Source organism: Cyprinodon variegatus, unplaced genomic scaffold (assembly GCF_000732505.1).
Source record: "Cyprinodon variegatus isolate N-32 unplaced genomic scaffold, C_variegatus-1.0 Scaffold1135, whole genome shotgun sequence".
NCBI lineage: Eukaryota > Metazoa > Chordata > Actinopteri > Cyprinodontiformes > Cyprinodontidae > Cyprinodon > Cyprinodon variegatus.
Genome location: NW_015151588.1, coordinates 88,599 through 113,316, shown reverse-complemented (window position 1 = coordinate 113,316; position 24,718 = coordinate 88,599). Strand labels below are relative to the sequence as shown.

General features: G+C 37.7%; 1 protein-coding gene across 1 annotated transcript in view; it reads right to left on the bottom strand.

Annotated features, from left to right (window-relative positions):
* LOC107101700 (arf-GAP with GTPase, ANK repeat and PH domain-containing protein 3-like) overlaps positions 1–24,718 on the bottom strand; it is a 101,431-nt gene that overhangs the window by 53,012 nt on the left and 23,701 nt on the right. The window contains exons 7-11 of the mRNA XM_015400712.1: positions 23,414–23,541; positions 23,044–23,199; positions 18,246–18,329; positions 12,007–12,111; positions 9,239–9,410 (exon numbers count right to left, since the gene is read on the bottom strand). Of these exons, the coding sequence (XP_015256198.1) occupies positions 9,239–9,410; positions 12,007–12,111; positions 18,246–18,329; positions 23,044–23,199; positions 23,414–23,541 (645 nt within the window). The remainder of the gene's footprint in view (positions 1–9,238; positions 9,411–12,006; positions 12,112–18,245; positions 18,330–23,043; positions 23,200–23,413; positions 23,542–24,718) is intronic.

Genomic DNA, 24,718 nt, shown 5'->3' with positions numbered 1-24,718 from the left:
TTTGAGAAACAACAAATGCCCAGACTTCGATCTATAATGCTTACCTTATTTAACATGTGTCACACATCAAGCTTGTTTCATGCACTAATTACAAGACAATATCAGTTTTTGATTGAGGTGATAAGAGAAAATATACTCTATGGCTCGTGTGTAAAGTAAACTAAGCGGCACGGGTGCTTGTTAGGGTAATATGTCCTACTCATTATCTAGAGTAATAAGTGTATCAAATTCACATAATCATGTCTAATTAGTATCAGTAATTATCTTGTTGGGCCCAGGAATATTAATCTTCAGGTCCCAGAGGGGAGGGAGCAGAATCGCAGCAAGAACGGGAGACAGAGTGAGGGAATCATGCTGAGGAGCACTGACTAAATTAGCATGCTGAAATCAGAGCAGAGGAAGGGAAGGGGGGGTTAGAGGAGGGGGGACTTGGAGAGGAAGAATAAAAAGAAAATCGAAAACTTTGTTTTATAAAAGTATGAATGAATAACAAGCAAAACAAGCCTTCTTTTTCCTGCTCTCGTTATATTTGCAGAAAATATGTTATTAAAGATGGCTTTAACACCTCAGCAACAGGATTCCCTTTGCAGCTCTGCAATACAAATATAAACATTTTTTGGTTTTAAATTTACAATTTAACCTCAATGAAAACTTTTCAGGTTTCTAATTTAAAAAATAAAGAAAGTAAAGTTAGATTATTTTTAATTACAACAAAAAAGGAGACAGAAACCATACACAGCAACTTACTTACTTAAAATTCAACAATCATGTCTAATTGTCAAATTGGATGCTAATGATTAATGAATTATACATGGCTGTATCCATTAGTCCCCAGAGACCACTCCTGCATAAAGGGGAGGATAATGTAATTACAGCATAGAAATAATCAGCTTGGGGCATTAAAAAAGAACGACATGCACACACGACTCCATCCAGGTCTGAGTGAAGTGTACTTCAGACCAACAACAATGACCATGATCAAACTGAGGGTTAAGCGATAGGACTTCACTCTTGCATGGTCGTTGTCAGTTGTTGTAGTAGTTTTCCCTATATGGTAAATTAAAAAACATTTGTGTCCACCGTTCACATTTTATGAATGAACTTAACTAAGCCCATTTCATTTACTGTTATTAACAGTTTGGACCTGTAACAGCTGGCTATAATAATAGTATTATGGATTCCCTTCCTAATGTGGATAAAATATAGTCTTTTTAACAACTTTCATACTTTATTTATCTGAGATAAAAGCAAAATGAAAAAGCTCCATGTTCCACATTTAGTATACAGTTTAAGCATTTTTTTAAACGGTAATCTAATTTAACTTGATTTGAATATCACGTTTTAGACAATATAGTCGTTCTCTCTTCATGAAACAGAGTAAAGTGTGTTGCTTTTAAATACTGACTGATATCACTAATCCTTGTGTTTTTAGCAGAAATAAGCACAATGTGAATATTGTAATGTAATTTTGTTTTACTGTCAGAGCACTGAGTCATGCAAAGTTATTAATTTGAGGCTTTCCAAAAACTAAGTTTGCCTATTAGTAATTATTTTACAATACAAATTATTGCGCAGTAATAAAATGACTGTGAATCCAATTATTAAAAAAGTAAACATATTTACTTAAAATCCGAGAACACTTTTAAGGGTGTAGGCTAGCAATATTTCTGTTAAACTTGTTCTTACAAATGTTACAACATTTGAGTCATATTCGACTAATGAACTCTTTAAAAGGCAGAATCCAACTGTGGACTGTATTGTCATGAATATAAAGAGATAACAGAAGTCATATAGTGTCTACTGCAGGCTATCCAGGGCTGGGGTGTTAAGTGGAAGCGATGGATTAGCGGGGAGCAACTCTGCCTTGCTTCTCATTTCTCTTTAGGCCGGGCCGTCAGTGGACTGATGAGCCGTGACGAGGCCTGACCCCTCCGTGGAGTTGTTGCCATTATGTACAAGTAGTGAGATAATGAAGCATTCATGCTAATGTCGGCCGGGCAACACATCATCTGTGGCGGTGTAATCCACCGCCATCATCACAACCCCCCTGCCCCCACTTCCCATTCTGCTGGAGCAGCTAGTCCCACCACAAGCCACTTAAAACATTTGTATTCACAGTTGTGCTTTCAACACTAAAAACAAGGCCAAACAAAATAATAATACAGACTTTAACACTTTTATTTGTTGCTAGTACAGGGGAATGCTTTATTATTATAAATCATATCTTGTGGCGTTTCAATCAGCAGTGGCAATGGTTCCAAACAACTGATAAGCAGTTCTAATGAGCCATTCTTTGAATAAAATACCAAAATATTGACCCATATTATTCTTTTTAATAAATTAAAGTCTATGATGTGATGAGCTAGCCAATCACAGTCAGAATTTGCCTGGTGAAGTAAGTTTAAGCCAGTATTGTGAGATTTAGACTTAACAGTAAGGAAGTTAAGGCTGCAACATAACCCACAAGACCTAAGACATTTGTTCTCGCTCCTGCTGCTAATGGGACTCTGTCTTTTTGTTTTCTCAGCCCCGTTTGGAGGGCCTTGTCTATTGTTTTTAATAGAACCCCAAAGCAGAACTTTTTGCTTGTGGGATGTGCGTCTACTGTACTGCGATTGGACAGGATTTAGATGGCTGTGTTTAAGTATGAAAAGCAGATAATTTTAAAAAAAGTTAAAAAAAAAATTAAAAAAAATAAAAACCACTGGAGTTTGTTTTCCAAGTTTTGAAGATGTTTCCCTTCCGATCCAGAAAGCTTTTTCAATTCAAAATGTCTGGAAAAGTGTTGAGTTCTAAGCTTTATAGAGTAGCCCAACAAAGCCTTGTTATGGCTTAGAAAACATGCAAATTGAACCAGAAGAACAAGTCCACCCCTTAGTTACCTTTGTTAGTGTACAATACCCGATACTGGCCTATGCCTCTGAAAGGTGGAGTTGTTAGGGTCATTGTTGGCCTGGCTGACCAGGCGAGATGTCTTGGGACCCTGCATGGCGATAATGATTGAGATGATAGCAGGAAGGAATCAACTCTATCGCTGCGTGTAAGTAGAAAATGCCCCATGCATCTGTCAAACTTTGACACTGTATTTGCACACTTCAAATCTGGTAGTTTAAGTGGCTAAACATGCTAGTTTTGTCACTTGCAGCGTGTACTCTAAATAAATAATCTTATTGGGGCAGTCCCACCCCTATAGCACGTATGCCCCTAGTATTCACAGTCTTCCCAAATAGTGCTGCAGAGTACCGAGAGGTGTTATTTTTGTCTGCTTTTCTACGTTCTGCTCTCTGCCTGCCCTCTGCTCAGCTCTCTATGTGCAACCTTACAATTCAAGCCCTCAATCAGTCTTTAGTGATGTTTATTACAGAGGGGCGGACTTTGGCAACTGAGTGTCTTGTTCAATATTCAAAGGGAGCAAACTTTTTTATTGTTCTTGCCACATCTAATATAAGAAAAAAAATCTTGCTTTTTATTTAGTTTGTAGCAGCCTTAAGACCTAAACCCTGTGGTGTCTATAATTATCATTATAGGGGAGTGGTGGCCTAGTGGTTAGGGCATTGTCTTGGGTTCTAGAGGTTCTAGAGGCGCCACGCAATGGCAGCCCACTGCTCCCCAAGGGGATGGGTTAAATGCAGAGGTGGATTTCTCCAATGCGAGATCAAAAAAGTTAAATTCAATTACAAAATGATTTGCACTTACTATTGTTCAACCTATCTTTGTGAAAATGTGTTAGTGTGTGTGTAAAATGTAGCTCAACACATCAGTGGCTTGTTTCAAATGTATAAAAATCTTCAACATAAAGGATTAAACGGATGACAGAAAGTATTAATAAAATGCTACTTTATTTCATTTAACAATGAAATGATATGTTTTATGCCAAAAAGTATCTTTTATAAAAAATTGTTGACTTTATGTTTAAGATGTTTTTAGGACTTTATGGAGCAAAGCTAGACTGTGAAACCGAGTCAGGAGATGTTACAACACAGGAGGTGAGCATCTATCCCTCTCTCCCACAGGATTGATTAAAGCTGACTAGGCCCATTAATACTTTGATACAGTGTATGTGTCGCCAGTGACACTGCAGCACGCATGTTAACAGCAAGGATCATATTTAAGATGGTTCCGCTCAGCACCCAGCAGAGGAATTAAACCTGGCCGCTCCAGCAACTTCGCAGGCGCTTGTGTTCTCAAATTTAGTCGGTGTCTTCTCAACCTTTCCTCTTCATCTTTCTATCTCTGCCATTCAGTCCACCCCTCCTGCTCTCTGTCACTATCCCTCTTCTCCCAGTGATTATAAAGGTCTTTAGATCTAAGGGATGAATGAATTACCAAAGGCAAAGACAAGGCTTGTGATTTAGACGCCGTGAATGAAAAATTACTCTTTTGTTCCCTTCATCAATTGCATGTCTAATGAAATCAAAATCCCGATCGCATAATCAGAAGAGGGTCCTCCACCCAGAGACAGACCTGATGTGATTTGTAACCTTTCTCTTCTTAAGTGGAGATTAAGGCAAATCTCCGTCACATTGTTTCCTGCAGCAGGAATGGATAGTCTTTTCAAAGAAATTAACATGGTTGAAAAAATAGAAAATATCTCACCGTTTCCCCTTGTCTGGCCTGCTTTGCTCGACTCTCTTTAATCTAGAGCTCAAAGTTAGTTAGTTAGTTTTTGGATTAAATGACCTTTATCTAAAGTCCTGAGCTCTGTAAACTCCTAAATCTTTCTGCTTTTGACTGATTAACCCACCAGGCTGAGACACCATTTTGGGCGTGTATAACCGCAACCTTTCTGGTAAGATCTTGCCCAATAACCTGTCTTTGGCTTTGAACCAAACCTCAGCAGGTTAGCTTCAGCCTGACGGATGGAAACACTTCGTATCTCACAGCTGATGAGGGAGCCCAGCTCCCTCCAGGGATCACTTTGCTAATTAGTATTAATTACTCTAAATTCAAGCCCTACATCCAACCTCTGCTTTTCCCTTCTCTATGCCCGATGGAATCCCTGAAGACAATCCAGGATGAGGTTTTACCAGATAAGTCTCTCATAACTAAAAAAGATGAGTTTTAAACATGAATAGAAGGCCTAAATATGCTTATAGTCCCTGTTCAGTAATAAAGACAACTAATACATATGTCATATGTGGTCATTAAGTCATCATTGAGCTTAGTAATATTATAGCTAATTTGCATCATTAAACTGACACAATGTGGATAATTAACCTGTTGGGAGCCATATTTATGATTTATCACAAGTAAAGAAGTTCAATAATAAAATGATAATTGGATTACCATTAGTTATCATATACAGGATTTCCTACAGGAGATGGGTAAAAGAGATCTTAGGTTGACTTTAATAAACCATGTTTCAATTTTTTAGGAATCACAAAACACGAGCATGACCTGTAGTTCCACCATGTCGCATTTGAGAGACCTATCAGCAGAAGGAATGTGATTATTTGGTGTAAGATCCAAATTAAGACTTTTTTTTACATTTTTTTTCTTAATAATAAGCTCAGGACAGGTTCTAGTAGAAATACTTAACAGTTTTAATATTATCTAAAACATGTATAAACCACAGAAACACAAAGAATATTACTAAAGGAACTCTTATCATTTAGACAAACACAATTAGACTTGTGGTCTTTAATACAGAAAATCATATCACATTCTGCACATTGCTTTTTAATAGAGACCAAATATAGAGGGAACCAAGCAACCTATTTTAGTCACTGATAACTGTTAGCAGGTACAGTAAACATAGAAAACAATAGTAAAACGGATCAATGAAGGATGGGAAAAAGAAGCATTCTATGGGTCGCATTTACTCATCCAATTTAATTAAACTCAATTTTCCCTCCGAAATGCGTAGAGTATGTTGGATTTTGCAGTTTTGTGTTTTAACTGGGAGGGAACTGGAAAAAACCCACAACTCTTCTTTAACTAAGCAGCAGCCTAAAAAAAATTAGCACATATCCTTGAGGACAATATTGAGGACAACAATAATAAATAGTTTTATGCAATCATCTTTTTGATAAACAGTGTAAGGGGCCCCTCTAGACTATTGTTATGTTTTTGTAAAGCTTTTAAGCAAACTTGTCCAATAATGCTATGAATTGTGTAAAAAGGCATGTGTCACTAGAAAGATAGGAATAGGTACAATGCACACAGACTCCAAACAGCTCACACTATAGCCCCATTTACACTGCCCTCTGAAGACCGATGCATGCCTAGCTTGGATCAGTTAACCCTGCAGAGCTCGGTTCCTTAAGACCATTTACACATCATGCTAGCACGATTCCTCCCCTCCTAGTGACAATATACGGTACTACTGCTCTCTAGAGGTAAACAAGCAAATCAACATATCAGCGCCGTAACATTCAGGAAGGTGTGTTTTGTTATCATTGGGATATTTTGTTGTTTGCTGAGAGTCAGGCGAAGAAGGCAGCCTTTGGTAAATTTACTTGACAGAATCGGCTTTTGGTAAGTGGATACAACAAATGATAGTTGAATCAGGGCTTAAAAAACGATGGACTTTAAGGCTCATTACACTGCTGAGCAGAATAATCACTGGAAATTAGGGATGGAATGGTTTATGAAAACCGTCCGAACCGTTCGGTTCGACTGTCTACGTTCGATTCGCATGTGTTGCGTTCTGTTCATGCGCTGCTCCTTTTTCTTATAGACAAAGCGTGTACACTCCAGAGCAGAAGGTGGCGGTACTGCGACCAAAGCCAACCAGAAGACGAAGAAGCTAAGCAGCGTAGCAGAAAAAAAATCTGTTGTTGTGGAGAATTGTGTGGGTATAGCGAGTTGGAAAGAACAGGTGTTGGAAGACATGCCAGCAGCACTTTATAGGTCTGCTGTATGGGACCACTTTGCATTTAGAGTGACCTACGATGATGGCAGAAAAGTTGTGGATAAAAATGCAACACTGTTCAAGCATTGTGCAACACGTTTTGTTTATGCTAACAGCAACACGACCAACATGTCAGGCTAACAGCCAACATATACCCAACCGAACCGAAAACAATGAATTTTGTGAACCGTTCCACCCCTACTGGAAATCGTGAGGCAAAGAAGGGAAGCTAGTATTTTTATGAATGTCTCAAATTTCATGATTAGGGAGGCTGACTGTGAAGAGATGGCGAGGTCTGCTCATGCGCTCTTTGCTATGGACGAACTGAGCCAGAACTGAACCATGCCGAGCGTTATTGATGAACTAGTACCAGTTTAGCACGGTTTGCTTGTGTCGGGCAAAGTGCGGTGTGCATGCCATTTACACTCAACAGGTATCTCGGTTAGCGTGCTCAGACCGATTTCGGCACGGTTTGAAAAGGGTAGTGTAAACGGGGCTTATGTGAGGGCCTTTCTACCAGGGCTGGCTTTCAGAGTTCCACAGCTACATTGAAAGCCTCTTATTCACAATTGCAAAGAAAAATCAGTCTAAATTTCTAAATTTTTGCGGCTTCTACGAGGCCTTTTGTAGTGTATGGCTTCACGTTAACTGCTAGTTGTCTTTTTCAGACATTTTCTTTTTTTATGTTAAGTTAAATTTAGTTAGTTTGGAAATTGGTGTTTGGTTTGGTTAATGTTAACTAGTCTTTTGTGTGTATTTTGTTGATTCATTTATTGTTGTTTGTCAAAAAAATTTGTCTGAAATAAATTCCTCTTCTATTATATTCTTTTCAGCCATAGCATAATTAAATTCTAAGAACTTCTTCAGAATTTATCAGAGCAAATGCTAAATTGTTCATGTAATATATTCCCATAATAGTTCTAACTTTAATATTAGACTTGATATAAAAGTGATATGCTATATATGTGTGATTTCTACGTCTGTTCTTTACTTGGGTTGTTAAGTGAGGGGCAGGGGTTGCTGGTGTAGAGGCAGTGCCTGCCCATTTTGACATTAAAATAAAAAGATTTTTGATATGGCAAATTTTTTGGACACCATCAACAAAATTATGCACTTTTAAAAAACAGCTGGATGGTTTTTTATTTTCAGTTTTTCTTTTAACCCTTTATAGGGCAAGTTACCGTTTTGAATCACTTGCATAACCCTTACAAACGGAGTCCCCCCATCCCTCAGTGAGGTCTAGAAGCTCAAGATTTATATGCAGCCAGTCAGCAAAGATACTGCTACGTGGCTCTACATGTTATTTTGGAATTGGACCAATTAGATGATCCCTTTAATTATATATTACCTACTGTAAATTAAGTTGAAAAAAAGTTGACAAGTTAAGAAAAAAAGTAAAAAGCTAATTGAAAAGTTAAAAAGTAAAGTTGTAATGTAAGTGCCCGTATCAGCATTAATGCTCTAAGGTTATGCTGTAACAACAAAAAGTGTGTTTCTATCACTCATTGAGCGTTTTTCAGGAATTCCTTATAAAAGCATTTTTTTATATTAAGGTACGGTAAGTAGCAGTTGAGTGTTATTACATTGACCTTCATTTTTACCATCAAAATACAAATATTTTTTGAATGTTACAAAACTAATAAGGGCTTTTCATGTCCTCAAATAACAGTCTTGGTTTGAAATTTTGATTTTCAAAGTATATAACTAAATGCCCTATGAAGGGTGGAGTGCTTTAACTTTTCTACAAGTAGAGACCAAAAATGGAAGAACAGAAACATCCAAAAACATCCCTCACTGCCTTGATCAAGTCAATTCTATTTTATAACTTTTATACACAATCTATTTAAAATAATTTCTAATAACTGATAAATATTATATATAAAAAAAGGTTTATACAAACCTTCCAGAACCCTCAGACTAGAACTGAGAGCCTATATAGGTGTGTGGTGCCATATTTTTCAACATATAATCAGATGTCTTTTTCCTTTGGTTGTTTTATGCTCAGAATGTTTCTTGACAGCAACCTTTGGACAAGCCGTTCATGTTTAGAACAAATAATTAAAAATCCGCAGGTGCAAGAACTACTAGAACATTATGCCTCCTAGAACAGTAAAGAAAGATGGATGTGCTTTTATTTGCACACATGCTTTACAATGAAACCATTATCTGTATTTTTAATTAATTCTACACCCAAAAATATTTTTACTGAGATCAGAGAATTATGTAAAATCCTAAGGTCCGTATTTAAATTCTCAATAGTTTGAGTCGTTGTCTATTTTTGACTGACAATTCTGTTCCTGTAGGAAGATATATAATAGTGCGTCTGATATTGACTGTTATATAAACATAATTGTATACAATCTGTAATGCAGCAGAGTTTCTAACCTGTGTTTCCTATGCCAAGTTGCAGGGCGCTGCGGTCCTTTGTTAGGCCGTTGGTTTTGGGACTGGCACTCGGCGCCACGGTGGCCACCGCTCTGGGAGGTCGCTTCCCTGGAACCTTTACTGTTGTCCTCAGCAAATCAATCTCCTTTCCATGCACATTCTGCATGTAGTCCTATAGAAATAATAAAAATAAAAAAGGACAGGAATAAGCAAACATATTTTTCAATAAGATACCTGATTACACACAGTGGACCGCCTTGAAAAATTTCCAAGTATTTTGGAAGAAAAACAAATTAAAAGGCTATTCAGTTTCCGACCCCATTATTCACAGCCCACCTTAGACCCTCTGCGAAGGCTTTGTGATGCTGGAAGAATTATTGTAAAGCCATTATACATCACCTGTGCCCACGCTGTTCCTCTAAATAGCAAGATGTTAGGCTTAATGAATGCAGACTGTCTCGTAGTTTTTTTTTTTCCAATTTGCCCATCTGATTTGGTTTAAAGTGACTACTTCCCAAATGTGGGAAGCCAAGGTGAAAATCATCAGGCTCAGCAGAAAAAAAGCCCAGATAGAGGCGAGCTCGGCCTTTGCCGTCCCCCCAACGGCTCCTCTGCTTTATTACCGTGTCATAAAGCACTCATTTCTTTCCCAAGCCTCCTCGCTAATTACCCAGTGAGCGCTCTCATTTCATTTTATTGCTGGAATTAACAGCCAGATCGAAGCGTGCAAAGCTATTAAGATGTGTGATTAAGCCACATTCAATTAGTTTCTACAAACAATTTAATTGATGTAGCAGATAGAATTAACAGAAGGTGATTGTGTAGATGGCTTGGCTGACTGCGAAATTAAAGGTTCCCCTCTTCCACTCTCTGGCTGCCTCTCTCCTTTTTTTCCCTTTCCGTACTCCTTCTCTGCTCCGCTGCTCAGAATGAGTTGGAGCTGTTACCCTGTTAATGTAACTGTCTTCTTTATTTCACCTTACCCTGTAAGTCAACAGATTCATAGATTCATAGATTGCCCCGATGACCCGTAATAGCGGTAATGATCAAGAGATAGCCTGTTCAGTCAATTACATACATCAGCATGGCCCGGCACTGCTACGCTTTAACTGCCTGTAAATTAAACCACTAACACACTGTCAGAGGAACAAGGCCACACACACGGTTCAAATCTAACCGCTGGTCTGGTTTTTGAAGTTTGAGCTGTCTCATTAGACGCAAAATGCTGCCTGTATCTTTCATCTGATGGGGGCAAATGATCTCAAAGCTTCAATCGCGGGACTGGAGGTATTACAGGTTGGTGGGAGGGATTTAGAGGGGGCATCTCTAAACGCAGCGCAGGGCTCCTAAGCTGTCTGCTGCCAGCCAGCCAGCCGAGTGTTTAAGAGGTATTAGCGGCCCAGCGGGATTCTGACAAAGATGGATGTGGGAGGCTGGTCAGGCTCCGCTGCCATGCAGTGAGAACCATTATAAATAAAAGCCAGCGTGGAGTCCAGGCGAGGCATGTCTCCATTAGCTGGTAACATGGACGGGCAGCACAGGAGAAGCTACGATGACCACAAAACAAACCCTGTTTTAAACGATGCCAGGCTGTAGGAAAAACGGTTATCAAACAGGCATATTCTACGTGGTACGTTGCCCACAGATTGTTTAACCTTCTCAACACATGTTCCATCAGTCAACACAAAGTAGAGTAAAGCTGTGAAATTAAAAAAAGTCACAAAAATCTGACAGGTGTTGCACATATTTGGTTTACCAGCGTTTACCTCTTTGTGAGGTAGCTTAAGAGAAGGTTTTCTAGGTATTGCTAAAATTATCAGATTTAGCTATTGGCTTTAAGTGAATTGTTCTTAATGTGAAACAGCTGTGATGTGAGTCATTTCTCCGTAGCGATGGCTGTATATTTGGGGTCACTGTCCTGCTGGAAGGTCAACCACTGACCAAGTCTTCAGCCTTCTGCAGCCTTAAACAGCTTTTTCTCCAAGAGTTCCCTGCATTCAGCTGCCTCCACCATTTACCTCTGACTGATTTTATTGGGTTAAGCAGGAAACAAATACAATCCTTACACCATAATACTGCCACCTCCATGCTTCCTTGTCAGGATGATAATCCAGGGTAATTTGCAGTTATCATTCCGTAGTGAGTTTGCTGTTCTGCTGTACTTTTTCCATTTTCACATGATGAAATGAAACAGGAACTGAATAGCCAGGAAGCTGGAACCTGGTGCAGTGAATCGTAATGTTTTGTTGTCGCTTTTTTTCCTATAATTTGTTCCTGATTAAATAAAAATACATTGAAATTTTCAAGTATTATCTCTGAGATGTATATAGTTTGTAACTGTTTATCTAAACCTCACCTTGTTTAAAAGTTGTCCACAATGTTAAATCCCCAATTTCATACATTTATTCTAAGTTTAGGTTGAAAGATTTCTAACCTGCAAAGCTGCTTGTTGTGTTCGTTTTTTTTATTAGAGTTGCATAAATGTGTCACACTTTTTTATAGCTGTAAAAACAAAAAATCCCATCAAATCCACAGAAAATACAGCTAAGTTTGTGTCTGTATGACAAGCTGTGAAAAAATCCAAGGGCTACGAATTCTGTTTCAAGGCACTTGGTAAATGATGTGTATGGCTGTAACATTCCAGTGTTTTTGGCAATAAATCTGACATAGAGGCCGATTAGGTCCCAAAGACACGTACAAAACACAACACAGAGGCACACTTGAAAAAGAAAAGCAAGAGGAAAAGAGAGGAGGGGTGCGAAACTCACATGTAAACTGGGGTGGTAAGTGAGGACGCCATTATCGCACAGTGTGACATATTTCTTTTTCCACTCCTTGTTGAGGGATTTGCCACTTCGCTTCAGAAGGATTCCCTGTAAGAGAGAGCGCACCACGGTGAGCATATGCTCCTCTAAAAGCAGCATGGTTGATGATATGAGCCATTATGGACGTTAAATACCATAAAACTGCTTTATTATTGTGGGTACAGATTTGCTGTGGTGCTTATGTGAGGAATTATCTTTGTTGGCACAGGCAACAACAAAAAAAAATAAGTAAAATGGTAGTTTAATAGAATAATTGGAAGTGGGTGTTTATGCAAACATGAGAAAGAATAGCAAATAATCACCTGTTTGTTCCTGTTCTGGTAAAGTCTGATGGGTGATAAGTTCAAATATACTTTAAAAAAAATGTTTTAACATTTTCAGCTGGCAAAGTTTTACTGACACAAAAACCAGTGAAGAAGAGAGTCAATCCAATTTGCCAGACCTCCTCCCTCCTTTCATACACATTACATGTTGAACTCCAGAAGACCCCAAAATCCTCGGATTAAAGAGTGTGATCTCTCCTCTTCAAAGCACACTCACTCCTGCTCCTATTCTACTTTATCTTTTGGAGGCCTTTTAGAGCCTTGGATGGTTTCCTTATCTGCAGAGTAAATCCACTGGTAAACAATGCAGTTCCTCTGCAGGAGGTGACCAAACGCTGCTGAATGCAAGGGCCAGGAGGCTTTACGGGGTTAAATAGTAGGGAGGGGCACGCTTAATTAGGGGATTAAGTGGGACAGTGTTTGTGCTTTTCCAGCCCTTCCCCATGTGAGTGTGTGTGAGAGCTAAAAAGGGGGAGGGAGGGTGTAATGTTTTTGCTAGTCAGTTCCATGCTGCAGCCTTTAATCCTGATTAACATATCAGGAAAGGGTGACCCTCAGCGACCTGGGCACCAGGCTGTTTGCCGACAATCATCCTAATCCGAAACCTGACTCATATGGAGGGGGGGGGTCTAATCAATGCTTCTCTTACCTTGAAAGTTTTATTGTTTCTGCTGCAAGAAACTCATAAGAACTACTGTTGAAACACTGCATAATATTCATATTTTAGAAAACTCTTCTGAGGTAAAGACGCTGAAGACTTTGTAAAATAGTTGCAAACTAAACGATTTTTAGATAGAGAAGAAGTAAACCATAAGTCATTTATGTTTTGGAGGAGGTGTATGAGGTTTTTTAGTTTTTTAAAAGGATAAAAATTTATATTGAGAGTATTGTTTTTGTTCCTTTTTGTCATGTTTCTTATGTGGGAATGGATATCTCTGATCACAATAACCACAACTTTTGGGAATTTTTGGCCTACAGCATAACCTAATCACAAAAGCCTTATCCCTCTAGAATGAGCTGATATTCACAATGATTTGGTTTTTCTTCAAAAATGACTGTTAAATAAGTACCTACCTATAAAAAACCTTGTCGTAAAACATGAGCAAAAAGCAGAGTAAAAATTCAAAGAAAACAAAGCAGAGAAACTTGTCTCCCTATTATGATAAATTAGTTTAATTCAACCAAATTACAAATAAAATATCTCAAAATTTGATATTCTGCTCTGTTAATAAGCAATAAGTTAACATGGAAGTCCAGTTAAAATTGTACATATTTGTTACAAGTCCATATTAAAAATTATTTAATTTAAACTTAAAAAAACAACAAATTAATAAAAAATTATAATGCATATCCAATGGCTCTGGTTTACTGTTCTACAATTACTGATACTTTGTTTTGTTGTTTTTTTTTCAGGAGGAATAATTGTGTCCTCTGATCAATAAGTTGCTGACTGCTAAAGCTCTTTTCCATGCAATCAATAAAAGAGAAGCAAACACTTTTTAAATGGCTCTCTAATCATACAGGGTAAATGATCCAGTGAAATGGCCTCTGGCAACTTCTGAATACATGTTTTACAAGCAAATATATTGCTCATCCTTTTGCCTTACTGGGGCATACACAAATCTATACATCCAATCAGACTGAAGCTCTATATTATTTGTCAGAGTTGAATCGATAAAGAGGTGAGAGGATTGCATGAAAATCAACTTCCCTCTTTTTTTTTTTTTTTATAAGGAAAGCTGGTACATCTCAATAATTTACAAATGAAGAGTGAATTGGTTTTGGTAATTCACGTTAAAAGCAGAAAAAATATTTCTGGAGTGATGTTTTAATTGTTTAGTTCTTTAAATATTTATTTTATCTCACAGCTAATGAAAACTCAAAATTTGGAATCCCCCCCCCAAAAAAAAAAAAAAAATCAAATAAGAAATATCAGATTATCACCATTTTGAGAACAGATTCATTTAAATAAAAAGACTCACTGAACCAAAAGAGAGTCATCTACATCCTCCATAAGGAGGCAGAGCCGACTGCCCCTAAGTTGATCAGAGGAAAGTTGAGTGCAAGAAGAAATATCAACAAGTAACAGAGGTAAGCACAGCATTGACAGGATTGTATTGGAACATCTAATGAAGGTTTTTCTTTTTCCCTGAACCAGAGAAACTTTCAGAAGCATCCTAAAATGACCCAGATCTGACGTCAATAAATAAAGGCTGTTGTTAAAGTAATCTGGGCTTCGTTCATTCCTCAGCTAAGCTACAGGCTGGCTGCATCAACGCCATCCTGGACCGATGCAGTAATTCAAGTAAAAGGAGAAATATAAAGATTTTCTCATGATACATTCCTAGATTTTCTTTTTTGTTTTGGTCTTTTGAGATTTTCTTTTACTGCATAAAATCCTAAATAATATTACTATGTGTGCAACTTTTACTTTTTTAAGTGGATTACTGAGATATATTAACTTTTTGAAGAAATTGTTGTTTACTGAGATACACCCATTTTCCAAATATAAAAGTTATTTATCATCACCTAATGGGTTGTTTTAATAGATATTTAAAGTAATTTTAAAGGCATCAAGTCAACTATTAAAAGCAATATGCAAATCTAATTTCTCTGCATCCTTTTACGATGACAGCAGAGCTTCTTCTAGTGTCGTTCCCTTTAAAAATAACACTCAAACTCAAACCATAAGTGTGTGTACCAGCCTATAGGACATGTCTGAAAGAGGCAAAGCATCAGATGTTCTCCCTGTGTTCACACAATTCAAATCTACCCAGAAGAGACAGCATCATCCTCTCCCTTTGTTGGAAGACTAGGAGAAAAGCTGCCTCCTGCCACAGTGGCTAACTGATAGTTTCTCTGTGTGACACACCAGGAGAGGGGTGGGTGGAATGGGGGGGCGGGGTTGTGTCTATGTTGGGTTGTGATGGGGGGGTACAGAGGGGGTCTGTGAGCAAGGATGCCGCTGATGGAGGCTCTTCGGCAGTGACTGCATTGTTATCTTTGCTCACTTTTTGTACGCTGGAAGGAGGAGCAGGGGGGGTGGTCTGTAATTTGGGCTGCTAGGGGTGAGGGGGCACTGGCAATTAAGCTCACATTGTTGCTTTGATCCTCCTGATTGTGTAGTTGACCAGTCTGATGATCAGACTGGAGCCAAACTATTTGCAACAGCAAAGAAGACAAAAAACAGCTTGTAGACAAAAGTTGAGTGGAGACGGGTCCAATGTCATTTTTAAATTAAAAATTCCAGGTAATTAGCCTTGGAACATGTGTTCAACCTGACTTATCTTTGTAAAAAATAAAACAAAATAGTTTAACTCGAAAAACAGAATTTTGGTTTAAACTGAACTGATCGACCAAAAGTTTAGATTAACTAATCCCAAACAGTAAAGTGCCCTCCAATGAAGTAATTCTTCCTTTGCTCATTTGTTAGGAAATTCTTACTTTTTACAATGAGAGGATTAATAATCCCAGTGTCACTATAGTACTTCATAAAATAAAGACTTTCTGTATCTTTATGACACAGGATGTTTAATCTAATATGAGATTAGCTCTCGATCAGATTCGGCACCTAGAACCAATACACAGGGAGGTTTCAAATTGAGCGCAGGAGCTTTGAAACACTCAACCTGCCATTATTTCTGCTGTAAAGAAGATTTGGCAATTTTCTTCCAAAGGGAATGAGGAGGTCTGGCTCAAAAGAAGAAGAACATTATCCTCTATCATCTGCAGGTAAAGAGGATAATACAGGGCTAGTGACCCGCTTTAAAAGGCCCTCATATAATCAGGAGTGATTACTAATCAACGTGTCCTTTACTTCTGCTCAGGTTAACGTTGTATATCTTCAGAAATGATTCGGACTCTGTTCACTAGTTTGAAACTGCCACATGGAAGCCCATTACTAAAAATCAGGATGAGGGAATTACAATAAGAAGCAAATAAATGAAATGAATAAATATACTAAAAAAAGAAAGAGAATTTCAAAAAATTTTTCCCCCCTACAGAAAATGTTGCTTTGTTTTGTAGAAATATTTTTCCAAATTTTCTTAGAGCAAAAAAGAAATGTCGTGTTTGTGTCCTCCATCTTTTTCCATTTACAACTGTCCAATCTGATTATATGGACGTTCATGAATGTCTATCCAGTACTATTAGTCTTCACCTTATCAAAATAAACTAAAGCCAGATATTTATTTTTATAAATGATTAGTATAACCATTGTGTAAATTAAGTGGTAATATAAGAAAATAGAAATCTTGTTAATTGAAACAGAAGTTAGGAAATAAAAAAGGAAATTATTCAAAATCTATACTAAATTTACTCCTTCTGTGGCTATAATAAATTATTTTGTTATAACATGCCTAAAATAGCGTTGTCCTTTTGGTTTGATTTTTTTTTGTTGCTATAAAAAAACATTTGAAAGACCGGCCTCAAACTAAACATTTATGATTATGCATAAAATAATAAAATCATAGAAACTAAATATAAGGAAACTAAGGGGGATTGTTAAGCTGGTATATTTTATAAGCCTCTTTATATCCATAATTTTGTAATTTATACAAATATGAGAATATTATCTTATTTGCTGTTCTGTCTCGCCATCTAGTGGTTTCATCAGCTGCACAGAATCATTTCCCTGCCTTATATATATTGAAGAAATGCAGTGAGACAAATATTAAAAAAAAACTTTAAAGTGAAACAGAGAAAACTGAAATAAATAATTTTTAAAATATATATGTTAAAGCATATTTCTAGAGAAGTGATTCATAGGTATTTGCAATTACTGAGAATTTTTTTAGAGTAAAGAAAAAGTATGTCTTTAAAATCTCATTTAATTATTATTTGATTACATGGGCCTCACAAATAATTTTTCTATGGATTTTGTTTTATTTTTAGAAAAACATTTTATAGCTAAAGGCCCTTTTTTCCACAGGTGTTAAATTGCTAAGTTATAATAAACAAAGATGAATTGAGATAAAGCAGTTTAGCTCAGATTACGTTGATAAATCACCTTTAAACACATCCAACGGCAGAAATATTTCTATTTCTGTTTTTATCAACTACTGCAAAACCTAAACACACACGCAGCAAACGGTATAAAATAATAATATTGTTGACTTTCAGTAATATATTCTAAATATTTTTTATCCATTATCTAATTTACTCATTAAGAGCTTTAGCATTTACAGTAACTACATGACAGTATTATTATTTTTTCTTTATTTAGCACTTTTTTTTTTTCCAATTTGCCCCCTAAACCACCCATTAATAATATCCCAGACATATTTAATTAGTTGGTTTGTATTGTGTTGTGTTTGTTGCCTTGCATAGTGATTTTTGTACCTCCTGCATTATTAAGCTGGTCCATCAGTACGCCCCTTTGTGTTACTGCTCTGTTTGAAGAGTCGTTCAAAAATGACAGTAAAATGGAAATTGAAATACACTTCAAATGGCATAATAGAACATTTAAACAAAAAGTAGTTATGGTTACAAACCAGTTTCCTAATTTGGTCTAAAATTCTGTTAATAATTAAAGGAAATCTGTGTGAAATATGTAAGCAATGCTAAAGTAATACATATTTAGAATAAACAAAGTCTTTGAGAGTTTAGCGGAGAAATTCAGAATTTTTTTTTAAATCTTCTAATTGACTTTAATTTAGCAGTAGGATTTTATTTTTTTTTTTTTGCTTTTGCTTTTCGTCATCATGTTATTTGCAATTCTGCGTTGCCATCTAGTGGCAGTAGCAACCTCACATTGTGTCTGTTCTGTTATGATTAACCCATCACAAAGTTAAAACAGGTATTCATACTTACCCTGACAATTATGGGAAATGAAATCAAAAGACAAGTAAAACTGCTCACCTGTTTGATAGGTATGGCCCTCCCACTGCCTATGCTGTCTGTTTTACTGTCAACGCTCTTTGCTTGCTCACTGCCTTTCCGTGACTGCAAGAGAACAAGAGAGTCAGTCAGAAAGTGTTGCAACACCATGGCTATAAAGCAGACTGGGGGCTGTGGGGTGTGAGGAGGTGAGTGCAGTTTTTTTTGTGTGTTGGGAGTTGTGTGGGTGACACAGGTAGACTGTGGGTCAGAGGGTGGGAAGGTGAGGTGGGGAAGCATGTTCTCTTTTTTTTTTTTTTTCTTCTTTTTTTTTGCGCTTCTGCAGTATTTGTAGGGAAACTCAGCGTTGCAAAAATAAAAAGTCTCAAAAAAGAAGCTTCAAAAGAACACACAAGCAGACCAGCAAAACATACAGCAGGAACACCAACGTGCAAGTCAAAAAGAAAATATAATATAAGAGACCAAAACAAGACCACACTTGACACATCTCAACACGGAGGACACAACCAAACATTGAGTCATGACTCAGCCCTGAAACCCTTCGCCGATCCTCTCCTTTGATTCACATCATGAGTGGGCCCTCAGTGGACCTGAAGACCCACTGCTGTGCTACCCAGGGAAAACTTTTTTATAAGGGCTTATGCACAATAAATTAATATTTTCTTTTATATACACATCAAAGAAAGAAAGGCAAATTATTATTCAAAAATAAGGCTTTGGTGAAAGAAGTTCCTCCAACCTGCAAAATCTATAAGGACAGAAATCATTCACATATTAAAACAATTCATTTCAGAGCTTTCAAGTGCAAAAAATACAGTAGAACCTGTTGAAGGGAAAAGGGTGGTTAGATATTGTCATATAGGAAAATCAACAACTTCATAAATGACCTCCCAACCCAACACGGATAGAGACGAGGTAGGGACAAACATGATGAGTGTGTATGGTCTCACTCAAAACATGAGAGATGCTCAGTCACCAATGGAAAGAAGGTAGAATCCCACTTCAAGTAAACCAACTCTGAGGTTTCCATTTTTTTCCAACATTTTATTTCCTTTTGTTTATGATGACTTGTTTTTAGCTTCTATACAGACACCATACAAAGCAAGTCACAAATTCACTTCAAAATATTCAACAGATTGAGCCAAACATTGCAGTTCCCACAAAATATAGGATGGACAATAAAAGGCATTGTTTCATATATTCCTTATAGGTATGTACCTTTTGATAGAGTAGCATTGTAAATAAAATACAATACAAGATATACAGCAGTCTATAGTTTTCATTGAATCCCTTCTTCATGGTAGAAAAGCGATTATGCGAGAGTTCATAATCTCTGTACCAAACCAAAACAAGAAAACTAAAACAATAAGGAACTTAAAGGTGCAAAAAAATTGGTTTTTTTTTTCAAATAAATAAAGGAGGAAAAAAAACAACAGGATGTTTAACTACATTCATACAAGTCGGTGCAACCCAGTTTCATTTGTTAGCAACTCTCAGTATAATTTCTCTGTAATACACCACCCAACCCTGACAGACTGTGCTAACTTTTTATGAAGGCCTTCATAAAATGTTCCCCCAAGCTTCTCTTACCTAAAAAATACCTCTGCATAAGCATACATTTACACCACATTTTTTCCATTGAGTTCAATACTTCAATACGCCCTGGAAAAAACATGAACAAACAAAATAGAAACAGAACAAACAAAAGAGGAACAAAAGAGAAAGAAAAAGAGTAATAAACAACAACAAATTGGCACCTCTAGTCCTTGAGTCCGCGTTTATGGAAAAAAAGGCCGTGTGATGTCATGTAAGGAAAAGTTTATGTCCTTTTGGTGGCTGAATAACAGTTCCAAGTGTGACTTGACTGTACAGTGTTTATTGTATGTCATATGTCTGAATGAAAGGAGGAAAAAAAAAGGCGAATTGGGGGGGAAAAGGTGGACGGGGCATTTCCAGAAGAGTCCCTACAGTCTGTCTCACTTGGCGATACTCGACAGTCTACTTTTGAAAGCGCACTCAGAAACTCCGCTGGACTCGATTTTTATGCGGCTTTTTGACGCAAAGTCCTATGGGTTTCCACACGCATTACCCTAAATGTGTTCAAGCACTTAGGGTAAAGCAGCAGCAAACTGTAAGTCCTCACCCAATAATCTCCTCTCTATCAGGTTTGGCAAAGCAGGGGGACTCTTTATTTTTTTTTTTACCCATCATGCTCTTCTAATTCGGAAGGAGTTGGAAAGCCCTTTTTGTTGAAGAAAGGTTGGAAACAGAAGCACAAATCTGCAAATATTAAAAAACAATGTCAAATGGTTATTATTTTTTTGTTGTTGTTATTTTTACTTATGTTTGGTCGCATACGTGAAGATCCAGCAACAAAATAGAGAATGGAAATATGAAATGAGGCGACATTGAGTGGCAATCATTAATTAATAAGTTCAGATGAATGGCTGGGGAGGGGAGTTTAGTATAAAAAAATGGCGTCATATTATTTAAGTTTCTAACAGTGTGCTTTTTAACACAAAAAGACAGACAGTCTGAAGACCACATTAGACCACAGACAGGTTGACAAAAAAAACAGTTTGGAGCTATTGACCATGGAAGCACTAGGAAAGAATAATCTGTGCTGCACTGACACCTAGTGGCCAAGGGCAGTTATGGTCAAAAGTTTGGCTGGGAATGGTCTATGGCTTGTGAAACTGATAGATGAGAGCGGCAGTGAGAGGACAAAGTGAAAAGATCTTCTGATGGGATGGTTTGAGTCTCGATTACTTACTGTAAACACTCAAACTGAGAATTCAGAAGGAGGGCCTTTTTTGATTGGGAGTCAATTTATGTTGGATGTGTTATACTCTCAGATATAATTAACTTCATAAAAATGTACATCATCATATTTGGGTTTTAACTCTTCAAGAGTCCCAATGCCAATGCCATGAAAGCCTCATTCTTTATTTCTGGTTAATACAAGGACTAGACTTTCATTATAAGCTTATCTACTAATGGCATTAAGGAATACTTTGTATCTTTAATTTCTAATATTTGAATCTTCTATCATTGTCATAAGGTAAAGCATGATCGGTATTAATCAGTCCTCCAATGACTTGGAGGACTGGTGTAGTACTAGTAGCATATGGAGGTTGTTTTTTTAATGTTTTGGATAAGTCAAAGCTAAGAAGATGGGTTCCTTGACACCTTTTTGTTGTTGAAGCATTTTTTTCTTTGTGTTATTTAGTGAAAGGCCAGTGTTTTAAACACTTCAAGTCTTCCATCTCCTGAGCCCATCTCAATCTTCCAGTGTCATTGAAGAAACGTCGTCAATGCCCTTGGTAACGTTCCGTCCTCCACCTTCCACCCCTCACCCTCCCTCCTCCCACCCTTGGCTTGCAGCTCCTCAGAAGGTCATGAGCTGAAACTCCCGCTCGGCCTGCCACTCGGGTACCCACACCGGGTAGGTGGCGTGCTTCGGCATCTCCATGACGCGGACGGGGAGAGGCTCATTTCTCTGGTGGACATGGTTAGTCACTACCTAGCAGGGGGGGAAGGGAGACAACAAGGGGAGCTAGCACCAGCCTGTACCGCTCGGAGGCCACAAAAACCAGCGACTCCCAAAGCAGCTGGGGTGAAAGGATCAAGACAAAAGAAGAGATAGAGACGGACGGGGTGGGATAGATAGGGACGTTAGAGGTGGCATTAGCTACAAAGAAAAGGGGAGAGGGTGAAAGCCAGGAGGCAGAGGTGAGGAAAAGTTTTGACGTACAAGAAGAGAGTGCTATAAAGTAAATCTCGCTTAGCCTGATGTTGTTTTTTCACAACGCTCACAAGGTTCTGCAGAAGAAAACAAATAAAAATGATCAACTCTAAGATACTTGTTTTAATGGCACTTTGGGCAATTAAGATATTCTCTGCACAGTAGATTGAGATGATTTAAGGATTTCTGTCTTCTGCAGACCTTCTTGAGCAAGCAGAAACAAGGATCTGGCTATGCAAGATTGGAAAAGAGTCTGCAGCAAAAAGAGTGGAGGGCAAAAGAAAGTAAGAAAGAAAGAAAGTAAGAAAGAAAGAAAGAAAGACAGTATATGTAAAGAGAAGCTTGAAAGCCAAGGAAACTGTAGAGGTTAGTGCACACTTAAGCTACAGGTTTTAGCAAAGGGCAAATAAGACAGGACAGGGTAAATAGGGTAAATAGCAAGCAGACAGGGATCGGGAGACTGGTGTTGTGGTAAATCTCAGCAATCAGAATTAATTGGGTCAGGATTCATGAGTCATCCAAGCTGTTTTCTGTCTTAAAGTGGCCAGTTGGAGGTTCTGGATTTGTTTCATTGGAAGAGTTTTAACTAGGTTGACTTGAATTTATAGTTCAGCTTCATGTAGTAGGGTAAGTGCTGAAGAAATAGTAAAAAAAGAATAAAAATAACAATGGCTGCTCAATAATTTAGACAATGTTAAGAGTCTAGTTTCCTTTTGGTGAGATGAGAGACTTATTCCACTCACTACATCCAATTGGAAAACAAAGAAGTATATGAGTTAATGTTTTTTTTTTTTGTTTTTTTTTTACACAGTGCTTATCTTTGATATTTGTTTCAAGGCTGAGTTTTTGGCCCATTTCGGGGTTCTAATATGAAGTCTTTTTCTCCTTAGCCCAATGTTCAGTTTCAACGAGACGCTGTCTCTGCCTGACTCGTAGACAGCAGTGCTGGCTTTGAATGCATTTTGAGCAACCTGTCTCCCTCTGGTGGAATAAAAGAAAAAGAATGTGTGCTTGGCACCGTGCCCTCTAGTAGTGTGAGTGGGTGTTGCTTTGCATCAGCTGTCGCATACTTACTGTGAAAATATTCGAGCGCCGCTTCGACTGCTTGCGGATGGGCGTGGGCGTGTTGGAGGCAGCGATGGTCTCAATGCGCATCTCCCGCTGACTTATGCTGGGGGTGGAGGGAACAGAGGAGGAGTAGTCGCTGAAAGCACCCCCACCATTGGCTGCCTGTTGGGAGCGAGAGAGATTAGGAGGAAACGGCAGCATCAGAGGAGATCAGGATGGAAGAGAGAGAGGGATCGTAAAGACAAGGGAAGGAGAGAAAGTCAGTTTGGGACGATGTGATAAGAACGTCGGTTCAGTCACCTAAAAGCAAGCAATCATTAGAGCGTTATTACCGCATAACGAAAGGAATATGCATGTCAGCCTGTTGTGTGCTCACCTGGTTAATGTGAACAGAGGGGATGGATGCAGCTGGCACTGATGAGTGGCTAGGAGAGTTGGGGAGAGATTTGCATGGACCAATAGAGAGCTGCTGCTTTTTCCTCATGGCCACAATCTTCTGGGCAACTGTTGGGAAAAAATATCTTACCCTGTCACAAATTGATGACATTGATACTGACTTTTTTCTCTAGTATATTTTTGTCACGTCATTCTAAGACCATTTTAATTAAAATTATACAGACAGCAGGAGCTCTACCTCACGCTGCTTAAATGTATAGCTTCTATTATAATTAATTGTACAGAATCTTCTCTTATCGTCTTAAGATTTCTTTTTAGCACATGCTGCATTTCAATTTAAAATGCTATCCCTCTAAAATAAATTATATTTACAAATAACGCACAAACCCAATGCAAATGCATTGAGCTTAAAAGGATAGTTTTTATTAATAGCCCTTAATGTATTTTTGTTTAAAGGATTTAGATGTGTAACTAGAACATATTTAAATCCGTCTGCAATTTAGAGGCTACAAGAGGATAGATACTGCTCTGCTGTGATGACCTAATGAAAATGGGATTTATGTTTATGGACTGAATTCAGGTAATCACGTCATGCAGTTTCCCTCCAGTAAATATTTACTACTTTACATGATGTAACTACATTTCTTAATCCTCAAAGATTTTCAACAGGGCTAAAGTCAGGTGACAATGATGGACACTCTAGAATCTTCCAGAATAACCAACTCTGTAGGTGCAACTCTACACTCTACATTAGGTTGTTGCATTGAAACGAGAAAGTTCTGGGTTCAAACTCTGATTATAACTTTTTGCCACTCTTTTCTAAGCCATGTATGTTGGTTTATTTAATTCTCCCTTAATTGAGAATTAATTAATGACTTTATTTCAGACAATTCTTTAAAAAACAAAATTGTAAAACATGCAGATACTATGTATAATTAGTGACATATAATGTTGTGATCTGTATGATTTAGTTCTTTTTTCTGAATAGAGCTATGATGAAGGGAAACTTATTGCATGTACACAGTTAGCTGGACTTATTCTGTTTGCCTCCCTGTTGATCACCAGTCCATCAGGGAGACAAACAGACGACATACTGCTGACAGACATAACCAGGTGTAAACAACTAGTGCTGGCCGACATGTTAGCCTTAACATAATTTAAGCTAACATGTCTATAACATGTAGCTTCAACATAATATATGCTAACATGTCTGTAACATGCAGCCTTAACATAATATATGCTAACATGTCTGTAACATGCAGCTTTAACATAATATATGCTAATA